Consider the following 20,990-nt stretch of genomic DNA (forward strand, 5'->3'; position numbering starts at 1 on the left):
GACACTTTATACCAAAGAACTATTTTAATTCTATTATAAAATACATTTAAAAAAAGTATGTTCTTATGAACTCAAAATATTCTTGTCCATTCTGCTGAACTGTGTTCAAACAGCATCATGAGGTTAGGGGCTGTTTGATTCATAGCTTAAAATGGCCTCCTGCCCTTCATTCATATACAATGTCCAGATGGCAGTTGGGTAAACAGCGACACGTGTATTCATCAAGCGGTACAAAGCCTGCTTTGACAAGCTGATAGGAATTGCCCAGTGTCAAGACAGTTTGCATTAGTGTAAACAGGCCCAACCGGGTTTATGCCCAACTTCCATTTGTGCTGTGTGTCAGATACAGATGGGTAAAAAAAATGGCTTGGCAGCAAATATAAAAACTGACGGGTTCATACCTAACTTTTATTTCTAGGGGGATGTGGTGAATGATAGAACACAAATATAAGCATGAATTATCAAGGTCATTGCATAGACCAAAAAGGCAAGATCTTTCAGCCCCAGGTGTGACAGTGCACTCAATGCATAGCATGTTTACGTCATGGGTGACAACATATATGGGTCCATTGAAGCAATCCGTAAGGTGGCAACATGGCCATTACCAAACCCGTTCTAATGTCGTAAGAGTGTAGATTTTGCTACACTCACTACTGATTAATTTGGACAGAAAGTATTGTCTGCTGCCTGTAAAAGATTAAAAATGAATAAATGCCTTCCCTGTCTGCAGTAGTAATTTCTCATGTGTGATGCCAAAGAAATTACAAGCGAAGAGAAAATTGATTACGAATACTTAGGTCAGGTAAGGAATATTACAGTATTAGTAATCCATTTCCTCTGTGCTTGACATCTCCATGGCATCACATAAGCCCATGCGGAGTGGGAGTATCTAGTTACAGATCACCCCTGTTAGGGTGTGACTCAAATTAACAGATAAAATGTTCTGATTGGGGCAGGGGGGTCGGTCAGGTAGAGTCATCTCATGGATGTACCACATGGAAATTGGTCAGGAAGGAAAAAAACAGTAAGTATCAATGATTCATTTTCTGTTTTCAAACCACCTAAATATTTCTCTTAGGGAATGCCAGTAGCAAAAGTACTTGATTACACTTTGATAAATGTCTTAATTCCATTAAAGTGATATTAAAGCCTTGTTTTCTTTTTACACAAACATGGTTTGGCACAGAGCAGCCCGGATCCTCCTTTTCTCTGGTCCCCCACTGCAAGAAACTTAGTCTGGGGGTACCCAAGCAGATGGGCTCGCGACCCGCGGCTCTGTGGATCAGCCCCACCCCCGCCATCTCCTATTTGTCTCACTGGCTGTGATTGACAGGAGCCAAAAGCCAATCAGGAGTGCAAGCCCCCAGAGAGGCAAGGTTCTTGTGGACCTAATCGTAATGATTAAGCACAAGATGTATGTGTGAAACGCGTCTACGAGACTTCATGCTGGTGTCTTTGGTGTCATCATTTGCAACTTTTTGGAAATAAAAGGTATTTTAAACCTATTGGAATCCCTGGATGTGCGGCTATTTCTTTTCCTACAAGGTTCTTGTGGACATCGCTGGATTGAGAGGGGGCTGCTGCTGAACACAGGTTATTTTACTTGCACGTATGCAGGTAAAAAAACCTTTTGCCTTTACAATCCAATTTAAGAACACAGAATATGAAATGGCAACCAATGAAATTCAAACTTTCTTCCACAAAATGACAAACTTAAGTATAAAACCTTGAATGTGATGGGTTACTATGAGGTAGCACTGATCTCCAGATAAAGATAATGCACGATGAGATAACCAAGTCTGCTTATCCCATAGAGTTTATTGTTTCCTTATATATTTACAAATTGTTCTTTCTGTATAAAGTGACAGGCCTCAATGATCGATTTTTACTGCACCTGGAAAGGAATTTAATAAAACATAACAGGAGCTGCTAACACGACAATGGTCATCATGGTATCCTAAATTAATTTAATGTGTAAATGTTCCCTTTAAGAAGCAGAGTCTGAAGCCTCAGAGCTATCTTTGACGTCCGTGCTCTCTGTAGCCTCGCTGACTTCACTCACATCCTTGCTGTCACCACTATCCTCTAATCCATCACGTTTTCCTGTGTTTCCTACACACTTCTCATCTCGACAGCAGTCCCCAACATGACCAGACCGATTATCAGATTTGTTTTCTATGGAGCTCAGAGGTTGTGGACGGTTTTTGTCCTTTAATTCCATCTGTTTCCGCAACTGCAAAAAAAAAAAAAAAGGTTTGTTCATTTGGTAATCAAGACCCAGTTTTGAATTAACTAGCAAAGCAGGCAGGATTGCATATAAATTAAGCTCCCCACAACAATATTTAAACAGGACATATATTTCAAATACCAAGGCTTTAAAATCCAAGTCTACTGACCTCTTCAGCCATCTGGTTGAGATCACGTTTCATAGCATACGCATCTTCACCATCAGCATAGTACTTTGGCTCCACCTCACTAATTCTACAAGGGAATAATGTGCAAAAAAAGATAAGTAAATTGCAAAAAATATTTTGTTTCCTACTAATTAAGGTTAGGGCAGAACACACTGGCCCCATAAAAAATGACCAGGGGAAGTTGGCCACAAGTGACGGGGATAGCAACTTTATATGAAGGAAAAGGGGGGTTGAATAAACAAGACAATGTTAATAACATATTAAATGTATCAGTGTGGCTGACAGAAACTGGTATTCAAACAGACTTGAAAAACTTAAGCTGGCCATACAAGTATTTTTTTTTTTTTTTCAATTTAAGCAGTGGGTTAAACAACAAAATGACTATTCGCCCATCCCTACCTGCGCTATTGTATTCTGACAGCAGGAAGACTTCCCAGCCATCGGGATATACTGATCAGCACTGCCAACTATAGCTTGCAGAGCTAATCAAGAGTACATTTTCCAACAGGCTGGTGTGTACACACATCAATTGATAGCAACTTGTGTACCAACGAGCCTGCCCATACATGGATCTAAATTAGGCAAGTCCCTGCTGAAACCAGCCAAATTTCGATCCATGTATGGCCGGCTTAAATGTGAAAATATCACCCACCAGGACCAGGTGGCTTACACCCAATAGTTCTCAAGAAACTCAGCCATGTTATAACCAGGCCATTATTTCTAAATATTCAAGGACAACTTATTAACTGGAAGGGTACCAGCTGACTGGCGAAAAGCAAAGGTGGTGCCAAGATTAAAAAAACGGCTGACATATATACCTGGAAACTACAGACAATCAGCCTAACATCAATAGTGTGTAAAATATTACAAGGAATGGTAAAAGGACCATATCTGAGAAATTGCTGGTGAGAATAATATGATTATTAGTAACCAACATCAACTTTTGATATTGATGAAATTGTATGTACCTGGATAGAAAACTGGCTGCAGGGGCACATCCAGAGGGTGGTGATTAATGCCATATTTTCTGAATGGTCTAGAGGTGTGAACGGGATACCCAGGGCTCTGTCCTGGGACCAATTCTGTTTAACTTGTTTATAAACGATATAGAGGTTTGAATGAATAGTTCAATCTCAGTGTTTGCTAATGATACAAAGCTAAGCAAGGCAATACACTTAACAGTATATGGAAACTTTACAAAAGGACTTCAAATATAGGGGTGGACAGCTACAGTGGGAAAAATATTTATTTGATCCCCTGCAGATTTTGTAAGTTTGCCCACTTACAAAGAAAGGAAAGGGTTTATCATTTTTTGTATAGGTGTATTTTAAATGATAGAGACAGAATATCAACCAAAAATCCAGAAAAAATACATAATACAAATGTTATAAATTAAGTTGCAGTTCAATGAGGAAAAATAAGTATTTGATCCCCAAGCAAAACATGACATAGTAGCTGGTGGAGAAACCCTTGTTGGCAAGCACAAAGGTAAGACGTTTCTTGTAGTTGGTTACCAGGTTTGTGCCTCTCAGGAGGGATTTGGATTCACCCTTTTTAGAGATCTTCTCTAAATCCTTACGTTTTTTGGCTGTCGCTTGGCAACTCGAAGTTTCAGCTCCCTCCATAAATTTTCTAAAGGATTAAGGAATGGTGACTGGATAGGCCACTCTATGACCTTAATGCGCTTCTTCTTGAGCCACTTCGTCGGTATGTTTTGGGTCATTGTCATGCTGAAAGACCTATCCATGACCCATCTTCAGTGTTCTGGCTGAGGGAAGAAGGTTCGCATCCAAGATTTTACAATACATGGCCCCTCAATGCGGCAAAGTCAGTCTGTACCTTTAGCAGAGAAACAGTCCCAAAGCATAATGTTTCCACCTCCTTGCTGTAGGGATGGTGTTCTTAGGGTCATAATCAGCATTTTTCTTTTTACAAACACAGCGAGTCCCCCCTTCTCAAAAAGGCACATGTACAGTCATACCAATGAACATCTAAATGATTCAGAGAAGGATTGGGAGAAAGTGCTGTGGTCAGCGGAGAACAAATTTAAGCTCTTTGGCATTAAGTCGGCTCGCCATATTTGGAGGAAGAAAAATGCTATTACCCTAAGAACAGCATCCCTACAAGTCAAGCACGAAGGTGGAAACCTGATACTTTGGGGCCGTTTCTCTGCTTAAGGTACAGGCCGACTTTGCCGCATTGTGGGGCCAATGGACAGAGCCAGGTATTGTAAAATCTTGGATAAGAACCGTTTTCCATCAGCCAAAACACTGAAGATGGGCCATGGATGGGTCCTCCAGCAGGACAATGACCCAAAACATATCGCCAAGGCAACAAAGGAGTGGCTCAAGAAGAAGCACATTAAAAGGGAGGGTTTTTTTTATCTTAATGCAACCTTCTGTGTGCAGCAGCCCCCTAATACTTACCCAAGCCCATCACCTCCACCGATGTTGCAGGAGTGTCAACTGCCCTGGACTCCCCTCCTCATTGGCTGAGAAAGCGTCGCGATTGACTTCTGCTGCTGTCAAAGTCAGTCAGCCAATCAGGAGAAAGTGGGGGCGGGGTCCCAGGTCACGGGCTCTGTGTCTGAATGGACATGGAGCTGTGACTCGGCTGCTTCCATAGCATGCTGCTTGCTGTGGGAGCACTCAACAAAAGGGAGAAACCAGGGGCACAGAAGAGGAGAATCCGGGCTACTCTGTGCAAAATCATGCTAGGTGGTGATTTCAAAGAGATTTTTCACCAAAATAAAGTATGGAGACATTAAAGGATGGGGGAGTTTACTTTGAATATTAAAAATGAATGAGACACCCACCAGCATACGATCCAGTCCACTGGAAACAGACGTTTGAAATTTGACATTTGAAATCCGTTGTTCTGATTGGATGAAAGTAGGATGGAAAGGCAGTCCTTTTCTATCCGGCCGTCCCAAAGAGAACAGCAGACACAGACCTGTCATCTGCCTGCTCAGCGGGGATCAGTGAAGAGATCCTCCGCTGAGCAGGCGGATCCACTTGACGGAGTCTGCCCTGTCTGAAAGGGGCCTTTGAAATGTGTATATTTTTGATACATTCTATACAGGTTATGGGGATACGTCCATGTTTGTGCTTTCATAGAGTCCTGATGTCACAGAGCCTGGCATACTATATCGGCAAATTGCAAACCCCTTATCTTGAACCTGGATAAGATTCCAGCATCATCTTAAATAGCATATTGCACAGAATATTAACTTGGTGTCTTACAGCATTTAAAAACAAAATAATATCTATTATACAAACACTGAATACTTACTGGAAGTTCAAGGTGTTCGAATACAAATGAAGTGCTGCTCGATTGCTGCAAAGAAGTTGTACAATAAAAATATTTAATGGCAGAATAAAATAAAAATACCTGCACTTGCCTAGTTATTACTCTAAATTAAATCCATTATATTGATTTGGACTTTGCATGTACAAAAAGTGAAATGATAGTAACAAAAATAAAACCAGTTAAAGACTGAGTTGAGGCGAGTTGCAGCTATCTGAATGCTTACAGATCCAGCAGTAGTGACTGGAGATTCCATTTGGTAATACTCTATTTTTCCATGTATCCCTCTCCAATGTGATTGGCATTGCCACTATAAGGGATCTGTTGCCTGGAAAGCTTCCTTTCCCAGCAGATCCTTCACAGATGATTAGAACCCTCTAAATGGCAAATCTTAAAGTGAACTGTGTTTTATTTTAAAAATACTGATCCTAAAAGACAACAAACACCTTCTGGGTGCCCTAAGTAAGTGCCGGTTCACATTTGTGCGATGCGGGAACGCTGCGAATATGCAGCGTGATCCCACATCGCATCCGCACCTCTGGCAGTTCACACTGCCATATGCGATACGCAGGGGGTGTCAATTAAAAGTTAACGACACCCCCAGTTGCGATCGCATATCTCAGTGCCATCTGCAAGTTCTCACAGAATCGGATCGCACTAGTGTGAACCACTATGCGATCCGATTCTGCTGCGGATAAAAAAAAAAGCCTCATGTGCGAGTTAAGTGCGGATGCGGTGCGAATTCAGCCATACAAAGTGTATGACTGAAATTTGCACAGCACGAGATCGCATGTAATTTAGGAGCAGTGCGCTCCGAATTACATGCGATCTCCGTGATCGCACTAATGTGAACCAGGACTAAGTCTGCCTTCAGATAATATTTATGCCCATTCTGTCTATCCTGGGTGATCGATAGCTTCTGCCCTGAACTAGTTGTAAAACCCTCTACAAAACAGGATTAACAGAGTGGTTAAGGACTAAAGATGAAAGCAAATCTAAAAACTAACTTTACTCTGATAAATGAATGGAATTATTGGACTAGTATAACTCAGGTCTTGTCTCTTTCAAACAATGCTGCACCTAAATTAATAGATTTACTCTTTTTTACGTAAATACTACATATCATATACTAAGGATCGACCAATACCAATTTTTCAGCCACCCTTTAGGCTGATAGACGATATTAGGTGCTGATATTCTGCACATTAAAAGTTTTTATTTTTTACACTGTACTTTTAAAAAAAAAATTTTTTGATCACTTTTATTGCTGTCACAAGGAATGTAAACATCCCTTGTGACAGTAATAGGCAGTGACAGGTACTCTTTATGGAAGGATCTGGGGTCTATAGGACCCCAAACACCTCCTCTGCGCTTCAAAGCATTCAAAACGCCAAGTTTGGCTGTTGTGAATGCGGTTTGAATCTAGCGCCAGTACCCAGAAGTGATGTCATGACATCGCTTCCAGGTTTTTACATCAGAGACCTGATCAGAGACGAATGCTTTGTTCAGGCCCTTGGCCATTCGGCGGGCGAGTCGCAGAAGTGACAGGAGTGGGGGGGGGGGGGGAACATCCCCTCCCACTCCTTGCTATGACAATCGAGCGGTTGCTCAGCCATATTAGTTGTCATTAAAAGAAAGCCGACCATCAGCTCTAAAAACAGTACCGGGGTAATGCCTGAAGAAATATCAGTCATATCGGCAAGTTTGTGGCCGATACTGATACTTAAAAAAAAATGAATATCGGCCCCACCGAAAATCGGTCGATCCCTTATCATATACCACTGGATTTTATAATTATTCATTATTTTTTATTGTTATTACTTTAACATTTGTATGTTTTTCCTTTTTAAATATGTTTATTCTTCATATACCACTGTACCCCAGATGATCGGAGTGGAGTGAGGACCCAGAAACGCGTCGGGTATTCAATTTGCTACATTTGTTGTAATATAAGCACCCGCTGGATTGCAGTATTTCGGTGTGGCTCTCCAACTTTTTAATCCTACAAATATACAGACTACATAAAGGCAGACCCCAAACAACATTCCAAAAAACTTTGCAGTATGTTAGGTCATGCATTAACATTGTTAGCATTGTGTTAAAACCCACCTTCACCCTAAACCCAATTTTATCTTGCCCTGCCTCCATCCCTCCCTCTTCTTGATTTGGATATAGATTTATATTTCATTGGGTGGATGCGCTCTCATTTCATCAAGGCCAAAGCAGGGCAAATACTGCTGCATTAGACATGAGGTTGCTGAGGAACATTCCACTGCCAGAGCATGAGGGGGTAGAGGACTGGAAAAGTAAAACTGCTCTTCCATCCCCTAGACCAGTGATGGCGAACCTTGGCACCCCAGATGTTTTTGAACTACATTTCCCCTGATGCTCATGCACTCTGCAATGTAGTTGAGCATCATGGAAATGTAGTTCCAAAACATCTGGGGTGCCAAGGTTCACCATCACTGCCATAGACAGAGAGCAGCACTGAACCCTTGCAGTGCAGGTGCAGCACTACTGCAAGCGAGTTTTCTTTTACTTTTACTGACTGTCATAATATGACCAAGCAGAACCGGAAATGCATCTTATTTATGCAGTCTACCTTTTCCGCACATGTAAAGAAACATATTTAGCATTGAAGTTCTCGATCATTGCTCTAGAAGCTTGATCCATCAATTTTTGTGCCAGACCAAGTCGTCTGTGAGACCGTTTCACAGCCTGAGAAAAAAAAAAAAAAAAAGCAGATGCAAATATTCCAATAGACACTTAAAATGAAAATATAACATTGATAGGTTGTAACAAAAAAAAAAAAAAAAAAAAAAAAATCATCATACCAAAGAAGTGATATGGCCATGTGGAACATCATCTGGATCTTCCTCCCTTCAAAAAAAAAAAAAAAAAATTCAGATAATTAAAACCTATTCCTATCAACAAGCACCTGCCATTCCAAGTTTGCCAATTGCCAAATAAAACAGAATTAAATTTGTATTAAAGCTTCTAACATCCATCCTCAAATACATGTTTAAGGTGGTTTTCCACGTTTTTTTTTTTTTTTTTTAACTAAAAGAGGATTGCTTACTGGCATATAAATTGGATTTTTCCTACAGCTTACTGGTAAAATCCTTTTCTTGGAGTACATCACGGGACACAGACCAGCCATAATAATTACTATGTGGGTTATGCACCACCTATAGGTGAATGGACATTGGCAGATCAATTAAACAGGAAGTGCTCCCCTATATAAACCCCCTCCTACACAGGAACTACCTCCGTTTTGTAGCAAAGCAATGAATATCCCAAAAAAGGAGGTGAGGGACCTCTGCGTTGTTATAAACCACTCCAAGCAAAAAAGATGGATGAAGACACAACATCCACAATATCTTAATGTAAGACTAAGAACAGCTCCTTGCATGAGAGAGCGGTCAGCTCTGACGATCCCTTTGCTGAAATGATAGCAACCAAAGAAGCCATCTTCCGAGTCAAAGGAATAACAGTTTCTCAAACTGGTTCAAAAGGTGGTCTCTGCAAGGACAGTCAAGAGCAAATTCAAGACCCAAAGAGTCAGGACACAAGGGTGGCCTGACAGGCAGGACTGTCTGCGTTACACCCTGTATGAAGTTAGAATCAAGGAGTCTAGAAAAAAAATGGACAAGGACAAATCTGACCCTTAAACAGTACCTAAGGTCAATCTCACTTCCCTTCTCGATTGGAGAAAGCAAAAAAAAAAACCCACATTTCTGCGGGCCCACTTCCTAGCTTCACCCCAGGCATAAAATATTTCCAGGTCCTGTCATTGAAACTCCCTGAAGCTATCTTCCAGGCACCCAACAGAGCAGAGATAACAGGACCCAAGACTATTAGCTCCAGCTGGACTGGAAGTGTCGAAGGCTATGTCAGAGTACCAAGCCCTCCTGGGCTAATTCGGCTAACACTATTATCAGTTACCACCTCCCAGATTTTCCGCAAAAGATGCGGTAGTAGTCAAAACAGAGGGAAGGCATCAATTAGGGAGAACTGGTCCCTAAGGTGTTATCAGTGCATCTACCCCTATTGCCAGTGGGACTCCTGGACACAACCTGTCCAACTTGTTGTAGAACTTGAAATCCACCTGCAAAGTTCCCCAACATTGACAGAGTGCCAAAAAATGTATCAGGAAGCAGGGACCGTGTGGTCTTGGCATTAGCTGATGACTGGAAAAACCCGTCATTTTTCTATACCTTGAATATGAACTGGTGACAGACAGCACCTGTTGTTCTGCCCCAGACAGAATGTGGTTCCCTTCCAGAGTTGCACTCCTGGTTCTGCCCTGGTGGTTGATTGTATGCCACTGTAGAGGCATTGTTGGATTGAACCTGCAACTGGTTCATCCAATAATTCAGAGCAAGGTGTACTGGTCAAGCGTTTCAATCTATTGATGGGCAGTATTCTCTCCTGTGGAAACCAAGTCCACGGAACTGTAGCCACCTTCAAACCAACTGGAGCGACTTGCCTCAATGGTTATCTTCCAGCCTCTGAAAGAAGAATTTTGCCCTCTCCAGATTCCGAACCATCAACCACCAATTTCAGCTCTGCAACACCCCGGGAACAGAGCCCTCTGGCCATCGAATGCTTGGATCTTCAGATTCCAGACAGAGGGAATAATTCTCTACAAAAAAACTTGAGAGTAGAACTGTCTGTAGGGAATGTACTTTAACCTAGATTCAATTTTCTCCTTCAGAAATGTATTGAAAAAGAAAACCTGAAACCAACTGCTTCCTGAGCAAAGATTATTAGGGTATACTAAGATTGACACCCCCTGCGACTTCAGCAAGTCCAGTACGTGGATTGGAGCTTTGCGAACCCATGGGAGCTGTGAAAAGCTCTAAGGGCCAAGTCACAAAGGAAAAAAAGACTACTTTCTTTTTTGTTTTTAAATACATTTTTATTATCCTTTTTACATACAAAATAAGACAAAAAATATAAAGCAGTGTTAATGCAGCCAATTACTTGGGTCAAACACTCCAAGGCTTTGCATAAATAGACAATGAAGAAAAAAAAAAACACACGAAAAAAGAAGAAAAAATCAAAACATACACCAAAAAAAAAAAAAAAAAAAAAACAGAAGAAAAAAGGGGGGGGATTAGAGATTCAAGATTCAGTCTGAGCCTATCTAGGTTGCAACCCTTATGTTCCCAGAAAAATCAGCCGTGTCCCTAGAAGAATACCATTCAGTGAATCTAAAAGGGGCATATCATATCTGTCAAGCTCTCTTCTGAAAATGTGTATTCCAGAACTGATCTCCATCTGGTAAGAAATCTCGGGGTAGTACGTGAGTTGGAAAGCATAACGTCATGTCTTTCCAGTTGGCATAAAGACAGCAAAGATTTTTGGAACTGTGAGAGATTTGGTGGGGTGGAGTTAATCCAATTAGACATAATCGTTCTGCGTGCTGCCAAGAGGCAGAGGTGGGTCCATAGTGAAGAAAAGGATCACTACTTTCTACTGCGACTGCAGAAACCTTTGATGAGTCTGGAAAAAAAGCGGCACATTAAGATATGCGTCATTGAGGACTATGGACCCCAAAATCTATCTCTTGCAGAGAGCTCATCACTGAACAGAATGCCAGAAGAATGCCCAGCAGCTTGAGATCTTAAGATAGACCTCATGTCTCGAATTTGGTTTTGGAACCGCTACTATTCAAAAGTTTTACAATAACGAGCCCATAGCTTCTGCTCTAAGAGCCAATGTAAGGCAAAAGACTGACAACTCTGTGGCAGACCCAGAAGGTCCCAAGAGGTGCACTTAACCTAGCGGGTTTCTGCGGGCTAAAGACGGAGCGACCCACCTCAGAGTCTGATCCTCTGGCTCAAGATACTCTCAAACCACAGCAGCCTCTGATGCCTCCCTCACTCAGGAAGGGAAAACTTACAGCACCTGGTATTCCCAGGCAGTCCCATCCAAGTACTAACCAGGCTTGATTCTGCTTAGGCTCCAATCAATGGTAATCAGACATGTTCAGGGTTATGCAGCCGCAGTCCATCTGGCGAAAAATGAGTCAGTCAGGAAACACTGCAATGCCAACATCCACAGTAGCTCAGATGTACCTGAAACCACTGGTCCATCGAGAGATGTGGACACCGCCAGATCACTGAACCTGAGAGCAGTGAACCTACCTCCCCCAGCTGCCTCTGCCTTCTGGAGCTATTTTAGCTGGTTTAACAAGCAAAAAATGTAGCAAATATATTAGCCAAACACCTAATACGCAGTCCATCATGGATGCAGGCTTAAAACAACATCAGTCTACCGCTATGCAACCCCATAAGTTAAGTATGCAGGCACCCAGGTATGCCATCATTTAGGCACCTAGGTATGCCAATATGCAGGTATATAAGTATTCGTTCATGCAAACATGTCCATGCATTCATGCAATATGAGTTTGTGCAAACATGTATGTAAGCATGCGTTTATGCAAGCAAGCGCTTATGCAAATTGTGTTTATGAAAAACATGCATTTATGCAACATGTGCTTATGCACACATGCGCCAATGCACACACACGTTTCTGTAAGCAAGCATGCGTTTGTGCAAAACCAATTTTGCAGGATTAGCAAAGCACACAGGCATCCAATGCAGCCTCAATGCTGCTTCAAAAAGCCCAAAAATATGTTCCTGAAGATCAAATGCATGCTATTTTGGAGACAACTATTTAATGTGCACCGGGTGTATCGACGGTTGTACAAGCCCTCCGGATAAAGTAGTAACTGTACCTTTATGCAGTATATAACCATGCCTTGTCACCTAGATCTCCAATAGCAAGTACCAACATTGCATTATGTAGCCATGGTCTGAAGTTACGTCTCAGAGGCCTTGCTGATACTTCAGCCCACATGGTCCACCAAAAATGGCGGCCCCTCTACTTCCTGTCTATACAGAAGTAGGCCATACTGAGCGAACCTGTGCCCTCTAGTGGCTGGAGGAGACACTGCAGTTCAATACTCCTGAGAAGTACACATGGAATGTACAGTACACTGCCCTCAGTGGTCACTGGGAGAAAGCCCAAACAGACATCTCTTTTTAAAAAAAAAAGAAAAAGAGAAACAGCAAAATGCAGACTTATCTTTCCTGCTGCAGGACCCTGGACCCTGAGCTAACAGGAGTCCAATTTTCACCCACCACGACGGGCTCAGTCATAAAAGACCTTCAGGTACCCCTTAATCTGGGGTCCACTCCCCTGGACCTGTATAGCATCCTGCAGGAAAACACCTTGGTCAGAACAAACATTGCACAGGGTTCCATTACGCAGGGTCCAGCACCGTAAAGCCTAGTACACACGCAACGATTATCGGCTGACCGATCGTCTGTCTTTTGTCCAGAGTTGTGTTTTGTTGGTTGGAATGTGCTTAGACTGCACACGAATTTTCTCGCCCGACAAAATTCTACTTCAGAAGTGATGTCATGTGTTGGTTTGCTTTCTTTGTGTTCTTTCTTCTCTGAGCATGCCCAGTCTTGCTCATAAGATTTTTCCCTGTCGAAATCTGTACTGACTGCACGAAAATCGGACGTGTTTTGACGGCAGACAAAAATTTTATAGCCTGCACACCAGATTTTTTTCGGCCGAAAAGTCGGAGTCGGTTGTCGGAAGCATCATACTAACAAGCCGAAAATCAGCAGATCGGTCATCGGACGAAAATTCCCTGCCGAATTTCGATGCATGTGTACGAGGCTTAAGGTTGCATTACAGGCAAACCTCGAGGAATCTTCTCTCCTATCCAATGAGGCTCAGGTAAAATCCATTTTGGCTGACAGCTTTTTTAAATGGATCTGATTGAGGTCCCTGATTCTTAACAGAGCCGTCCAGACTTTTAAGTATGCTCCAAGAGCACATGCATCACATCAATGGCCACCACCTTACAAACACTGGCAAAAGAACTGGAGGTGCTTCCTGTGTAGGAGGGGTTATATAGGGGAGGACTTCCTGTTTGATTGATCTGCCAGTTTCCATTCACCTATAGGTGAGCATAATCCACATAGTAGTTATGGCTGCTCTGTGTCCGGTGATGTACGATAAAGAAAGAATTAAGGAAAAACTTTTATCGTGTTAAGCAAGACAGGGTAGAGCTGTGTAAATCTAAGCACTGGGTGGACAGAATATAAAAATTCTTTGGCAAACAAAGCAGAACAGTTCGCTTTAAGGAAAGTAAGCAAGTTTCCAAAATGGACAATGTTGACGAATGCATGCATGTCTCTATGAGCACGTTTCTTTTTTTCAGAATGCATGCATTTTTTAAATTCAATTGCATTTAAAATGACACAGTATATGATGCAACTTTTTTTTTTTTTTTAAACAAACTCTTTATACTACATATAGTATAATGAACACAATTTACAGCAGAAACATTAAATCTGTAGAATATCTATGGTAATAGGCAGCTTACAACTTACATTTTTGCCAAGACATAACCAACAATTTTTCCATTTTCATCTTCTGCAATGTAAGAGAGCTAGAAGAAGAAAAAAAGTTTAAATATTTTATGCCTATATTAATAATTTAACTAATAATAACTAATTGCACATTTAGACATTTTATATTCAATTTATCATTTGGCAGAATGTGAAAAATATGTTTTTTTTTTCAAAATTGTCACTCTTTTTTTGTTTATAGCGCAAAAAATAAAAAATTGCACAGCTGATCAAATACCACCAAAAGAAAGCTCTATTTGTGGGGGGGGGGGGGGGGGGGGAAAGACATCAATTTTATTTGGGTACAGTGTCGCGCGACCCAATTGTCTGTTAAAGTAACATATTGTCGAATCGCAAAATAGGGCCTGGTCGTTAAGGGGACAAATCCTTCCGGTCTTAAAGTGGTTAGGTCCTCTTTTAGGCCTTATTTACACATGCGTTGCTCTCTGAAGTGTGATCCATGTTTGGATCGCTCTTCGAGCCTTAAATCTGCATCTTTTATTAAACAAATTCAGCACTTCCTGATCTAGGATGACAGCTCTGTCCTCTCATAATTTTACTCCTGTGTTGTGCCCGTCACATGTCAAATGCACATATTCGCCAGCACACCACGGATCATCAAAATAAGATCAATTTTTTTTTTTTTTTGAAGAATGATCACATCACAGAAGCCAAAGTGCATCATTTTGCACAGGACCCCTTAGTCAAGCATGTGATTCCTGTCACAGGGGCTTCCACTGAAGACTATAAGGGCCGGTTCACATTTGTGCGAGTGCGGTGATCGCATGTAATTCGGAGCGCACTGCTCCTTCATTACATGCGATCGGATGTGCGGATGCGAATTCAGCCATACACTTTGTGGGGTGTCGTTAACATTTAATTGACACCCCCTGCGTATCGCATATAGCAGTGTGAACTGCCAGAGGCGCGTTTGCGATGCGGGAACAGGCTGCGAATTCGCAGCCTTCCCGCATCGCACAAGTGTGAACCGGGACTCAGTGACTATTTCAACACACATTATGCAGATAAGGCCCAATGTTGTCACCATCTGTAAAACCCACCCTGAGAAATGCCATACAGCCATCCTCAAGTGCAATCATAAATAGAAGTAGTAACTGCAAAGAGGCTCCAGGAGACCACCAGTGCTGAGATGTAACAAAGGATAAAATCACAGTATTTTATTTAAAAACAATGGAAATTCTTTAGGGTAGCAAACTAATGCCTCGTTTCCACTGAGCAGTACGGTACGGTACACATTGCGTTTCCACTGCCAATAGTACCCTTTCATGATAGGCGTGGTGTAGCAGGAAAGCTGCGATAGAGGATTCTCTGTCAACCAATCAAAGTTCTGCAGAGTGTAGCTCCACCCTGTTGGTACTGTACTAATGTGCTTGGTACCCCAACGAAAGGGTACCAAAAAAGTGGTACGGAATTAGGGTACCATTCATAATGGAAACGGCATAAATAGCATACCGTACCGAACCGTACCAGAAAGCTCACTGGAAACGAGCCATAAATATCATTTAGTTAGATTATGTACAGTGATGTGCCTGCCCCAAGACCAAAGGTAAATCAATATCACAACTGACAGATATGGTTTAATAGAACGTTAGCACATTTCATCCACTTGCCGACCGCAATACGTAATAATGCGCTCATAAGCCCTTGGATCGCTTTCAGAAGCGGCAGGAGGGGACACGCATGAATCACCACACACGTGAGGTATCGCCACGAAAGTATGAGCGAGAGCAATAATTCTAGCGCTAGACCTCCTTTGTAACTCTAAACAGATAACCTGTACAAAATGTAAACCCTTAAAAATGCACTGTTTCGACAAACAAACTTAAGAACAAACCTATAGTCCCTATCGCGTTCGTAACTTGGGGACCGCCTGCGTGTGTCATTTTAAAGTGTGACATGTTGGGCATCTATTTACCCAGCGTAACATCATCTTTTACACATTTTACAAAAAGATTGGGTATATATTGTGTTTTGGATTTTTTCCCAAAATATTGCGTTTGAAAAACCGCTACGCAAATACTGTGTGACATAAAAAAAAATTGCAGCAATCGCCATTTATTTCCCTAGGTTCTCTGCTAAAAAAAAAACAAAATAATAATGTTTGGGGGTTATAAGTAATTTTCTAGCAAAAAGTACTGATTTAAACTTGTAAACAAAAAGTGCCAGAAAAGTTCTGGTCTTCAAGTGGTTATCTACAGCTGATAACCTGATAATGAAGGCAACACCATACACAGAGCTCAATAATGACTTCAGTATAGTAATCACTAAAAGAAAAGCAAAACATTTTCAGACAGGAAACACGCAGACATCCCTAAGGCTCCGTCCATACTTGCGCATAGGGGCCGTTTGCGATTACCCATGGCAGACTCAGCATAGATCCATGCAAATAGGTGCAGGTAGGAATCTCCATTGAAAGCAATGGGAGCCTGACGGCACTTGCAGCTGCTTGCATGTAGCTCTTACAGCTGGTCGGCCCTGGATGCAAACAGTCTCCCGTGGGTAATCGCAAGCTGCACTATTTGCGAGTGTAAATGGTGCTTTACAAGACCACGCTTCACCTACCTGTGGCCAGGACAGTCCATGGTAAAAGTAATACTTCATCTGGTAATTTTCTGGCAAACACAGCAAGTTGCAGTGCTGCATATTCATGAGGTCCTCAGGCTGTGGGGGAGGGGGGATACACAAGTCAATGCATAAAAATACAGAGAGAAAAAAAACAGATAACTCAATTGTATCATGATAAACATACTGTATAAGACTTCACAAGAACCCTCAAGGCTGGGTTCACACATGCGCGGCCACAGTTTCCAGCCTGGGGTCCGCTGCATTACTGTTCACTGGTTCAGGTCCAAAATATTTGCCTGAATTCGCACCTGAACCAGACCAAAAAAAAAAAAACAGGACAATTTTGGAATTTGCACCGCAGCCGCCCTGGAAATGTGTAAAGTGGCTCCAATGAGAGATAGTCAAACTCGCATTGTTATGCAAATTGGATGCAGTGAAAACTGCATCCAATTCGCACATACAATATATTACCAAAAGTATTGGGACGCCTGTCTTTACACACACATGAACTTTAATGGCATCCCAGTCTTAGTCCATAGGGTTCAATATTGAGTTGTTCCACCCTTTGCCTCTATAACAGCTTCAACTCTTCTGGGAAGGCTGTCCACAAGGTTTAGCAGTGTGTCTATGGGAATGTTTGACCATTCTTCCAGAAGAGCATTTGTGAGGTCAGGCACTGATGTTGGACAAGAAGGCCTGGCTCAGTCTCCACTCTAATTCATCCCAAAGATGTTTGGGTTGAGGTCAGGACTCAAAAGAAATTATTTGGTGGAGGGGGGATCAAGGTGTGGGGTTGTTTTTCAGGGGTATGACTTGGCCCCTTAGTTCCAGTGAAGGGAAATCTTAAGATGTCAGCATACCAAGACATTTTGGACAATTTTTTGCTCCCAACTTTGTGGGAACAGTTTGGGGGTGGCACCTTCCTGTTCCCACATGACTGCACATCAGTGCACAAAGCACAGTCCATAAAAAACATGGATGAGCGAATTTGGGGTGGAGAAACTTGACCGGCCTGTTGAGTCCTGAAAGGACGCCGGGGAAGGAGGAGAGGTGACAGGACACCGGGGAAGGGGGGGGGAGAGGTGACAGGACACCGGGGAAGGGGGGGGGAGAGGTGACAGGACACCGGGGAAGGGGGGGGGAGAGGTGACAGGACACCGGGGAAGGGGGGGGGGAGAGGTGACAGGACACCGGGGAAGGGGGGGGGGAGAGGTGACAGGACACCGGGGAGGGGGGGGGAGAGGTGACAGGACACCGGGGAAGGGGGGGGGGGGAGAGGTGACAGGACACCGGGGAAGGGGGGGGGGGAGAGGTGACAGGACACCGGGGAAGGGGGGGGGGGAGAGGTGACAGGACACCGAGGAAGGGGGGGGGAGAGGTGACAGGACACCGAGGAAGGGGGGGAGAGGTGACAGGACACCGGGGAAGGGGGGAGAGGGGACAGGACACCGGGGAAGGGGGGAGAGGAGGGGACAGGACACCGGGGAAGGGGGGAGAGGAGACAGGACACCGTGGAAGGGGGGGGGGGGGGACAGGACACCGGGGAAGAGGTGACAGGACATGGGGGAAGGAGAGGTGACAGGACACCGGGGAAGGGGGGGAGAGGTGACAGGACACCGGGGAAGGGGGGGGGGGAGAGGTGACAGGACACCGGGGAGGGGGGGGGGGAGAGGTGACAGGACACCGGGGAGGGGGGGGGGGAGAGGTGACAGGACACCGGGGAAGGGGGGGGGAGAGGTGACAGGACACCGGGGAAGGGGGGGGGGGGAGAGGTGACAGGACACCGGGGAAGGGGGGGGAGAGGTGACAGGACACCGGGGAAGGGGGGGGGGGAGAGGTGACAGGACACCGGGGAAGGGGGGGGGGAGAGGTGACAGGACACCGGGGAAGGGGGGGGGGGAGAGGTGACAGGACACCGGGGAAGGGGGGGGGGGGGAGAGGTGACAGGACACCGGGGAAGGGGGGGGGGGGGGAGAGGTGACAGGACACCGGGGAAGGGGGGGGGGGAGAGGTGACAGGACACCGGGGAAGGGGGGGGGGGAGAGGTGACAGGACACCGGGGAAGGGGGGGGGGGAGAGGTGACAGGACACCGGGGAAGGGGGGGGGGGAGAGGTGACAGGACACCGAGGAAGGGGGGGGGGGAGAGGTGACAGGACACCGAGGAAGGGGGGAGAGGTGACAGGACACCGGGGAAGGGGGGAGAGGTGACAGGACAGCGGGGAAGGGGGGAGAGGTGACAGGACAGCGGGGAAGGGGGGAGAGGTGACAGGACAGCGGGGAAGGGGGGAGAGGCGACAGGACACCGGGGAAGGGGGGGGGGGGGAGAGGTGACAGGACACCGGGGAAGGAGAGGTGACAAGACACCGGGGAAGGAGAGGTGACAAGACACCGGGGAAGGAGAGGTGACAAGACACCGGGGAAGGAGAGGTGACAAGACACCGGGAAAAGAGAGGTGACCGGACAGCGGGGAAAGAGAGGTGACAAGACACCGGGGAAAGAGAGGTGACAAGACACCGGGGAAAGAGAGGTGACAAGACACCGGGGAAGGGGGGAGAGGTCACAGATCACAGTAGCAGATGAAGTAGTCATAGGACACCATGCATTGCCCAGGAGATGGTCTCTAGCACACATGCCCGGCAGTGAAGCATCATGGGAAGGTCAGCCATACTCCTCCAGGGCCACACTTCAATGAATAGAAGACAAGCATGCTCTGGGCTCATATTTCCCCATTACTGAACACACTGAATTCCCCCAGCTCTCTCCCCCATAGATCTGCCCGGCATTGTCCGCTCACCCGTGCATTCCGGATATTCATGGCGCCGGTATATCTGCAGGAACAGAGCTGTTCGGCAGAGAGACGGGAGGGGGCGGAGAATGAGAGGTCACGTGATGAGAGGCATGGCTGGGTGAGGTCCCAGGCTGGGCGACAACCCGGATGTGATGTCAGGCTAGGGGAACCGGAAGTAGCAAAGTGTAAACATTAACAAAGTGTTGTGGAAATTTAGAAGTGGGGGTGACTGTCAGAGTGACATGGATGTGTGGGGCGGGTAGGGTGCAGTGTCAGTGGTGAATAATTCTGAATTACAGGATGTTGGGTTGCCCAATGAGCCTGCAGGGTGGGGGAGCTGAGTGATAAGTGTCTCCTAAGGGCACTTTTAACATTGCAAGGTGACAAAGATCATGGTTTCAGGGGTGTTGCTGGCTGATGGAGGCGCAATATCAGGGCTACAGGGTCTCATGGATGGCTGTAAGGTGAGAGGAATTGGATGATGGGGGTGCAGGGTAAGGAGATTTTGATGGGGGGGGGGGTGAGGGGAGTTGACATTTTGGGGTGCAGGGGGGGAGTTGGATGATGGGGGTGCAGGATAAGGAGGTTTGAATTATGGGGAGTGCAGGTGAAGGGAGTTTGATGAAGGGGAGGCAGGGTGAGGAAAGAAGTATTGGGGGTGCAGGGTGAAGACAGTTACATTTTGGGGTGCAGGGTGAGGTAAGTTGCATTATTGGGTGGTGCAGGGTGAAGAGAGCTGGATTTTGGGGTACCATGGAAGGTGCAGGATGAGAGTAGTTGGATGATTGGGTGCCATGGGGGTGCAAAGTAAGAGGAGTTGGATGATGGGGTGCCATGGGTGGTGCGGGGTGATGGGTTTGATTTTGGGTGCATGGGGATGAAGGGTGAGGGGAGTCGAATGATGGGGTACCATGGGTGGTGCAAGGTGAGGAGAGTTGGATGATCGGATGACACGAGGGGGGGTGCTGGGTGAGAGGAGTTGGATTATGGGGGTGCAGTTTGAGGTGAGTTGAATTTTAGGGATGCAGTGTGAAGGGAGTTTGAATTTTGGTGACACGGGGATGCAACTTGAGAGGAGTTGGATTATGGGGGGTGCAAGGTGAAGAGAGTTGGATAATGGGATGAGACGGGGGTGCTGGGTGAGAGGAGTTGAATTATGGGGGTGCTGTTTGAGGGGAGTTGGATTATGGGGGATGCAGTGTGAAGGGGGTTTGATTTTTGGTGACACGGGGATGCAACTTGAGAGGAGTTGGATTATGGGGGGTGCAAGGTGAAGAGAGTTGGATAATGGGATGAGACGGGGGTGCTGGGTGAGAGGAGTTGAATTATGGGGGTGCTGTTTGAGGGGAGTTGGATTATGGGGGATGCAGTGTGAAGGGGGTTTGATTTTTGGTAACATGGGGATGCAAGTTGAGAGGAGTTGGATTATGGGGGGTGGAGGGTGAGGGGAGTTAGAT

At 44.9% G+C, this 20,990-nt stretch overlaps 1 protein-coding gene across 1 annotated transcript; it reads right to left on the bottom strand.

Moving 5' to 3' along the window:
- Positions 1–1,950: 1,950 nt before the first annotated feature.
- On the bottom strand, positions 1,951–19,590 carry NAA10 (N-alpha-acetyltransferase 10, NatA catalytic subunit). The gene is made up of 8 exons (XM_082263450.1): positions 19,540–19,590; positions 16,742–16,840; positions 14,141–14,199; positions 8,555–8,600; positions 8,323–8,438; positions 5,706–5,750; positions 2,397–2,481; positions 1,951–2,233 (listed from the first exon to the last, which is right to left on the bottom strand). Exons 1-8 carry the CDS (start codon positions 19,558–19,560, stop codon positions 1,988–1,990), a joined length of 717 nt encoding a protein of 238 aa, XP_082119576.1. The 5' UTR covers positions 19,561–19,590; the 3' UTR covers positions 1,951–1,987.
- Between the last annotated feature and the right edge of the window lie 1,400 nt (positions 19,591–20,990).

The sequence above is a fragment of the Pelophylax lessonae genome (genome assembly GCF_965119305.1).
Source record: "Pelophylax lessonae genome assembly, chromosome: 7".
Lineage (NCBI taxonomy): Eukaryota > Metazoa > Chordata > Amphibia > Anura > Ranidae > Pelophylax > Pelophylax lessonae.

Bases quoted from the DNA above. Each gene is read 5' to 3' on its own strand.
- NAA10 (XM_082263450.1), bottom strand. From the start codon at position 19,560: ATGAATATCCGGAATGCACGG. The intron at 14,200-16,741 runs GTAGGTGAAGCG...TTCTTCTTCTAG, and splicing joins ATGGACTGTCCTGGCCACAG to CTCTCTTACATTGCAGAAGA. The intron at 2,234-2,396 runs GTCAGTAGACTT...TTTTTTTTGCAG, and splicing joins TCAACCAGATGGCTGAAGAG to TTGCGGAAACAGATGGAATT.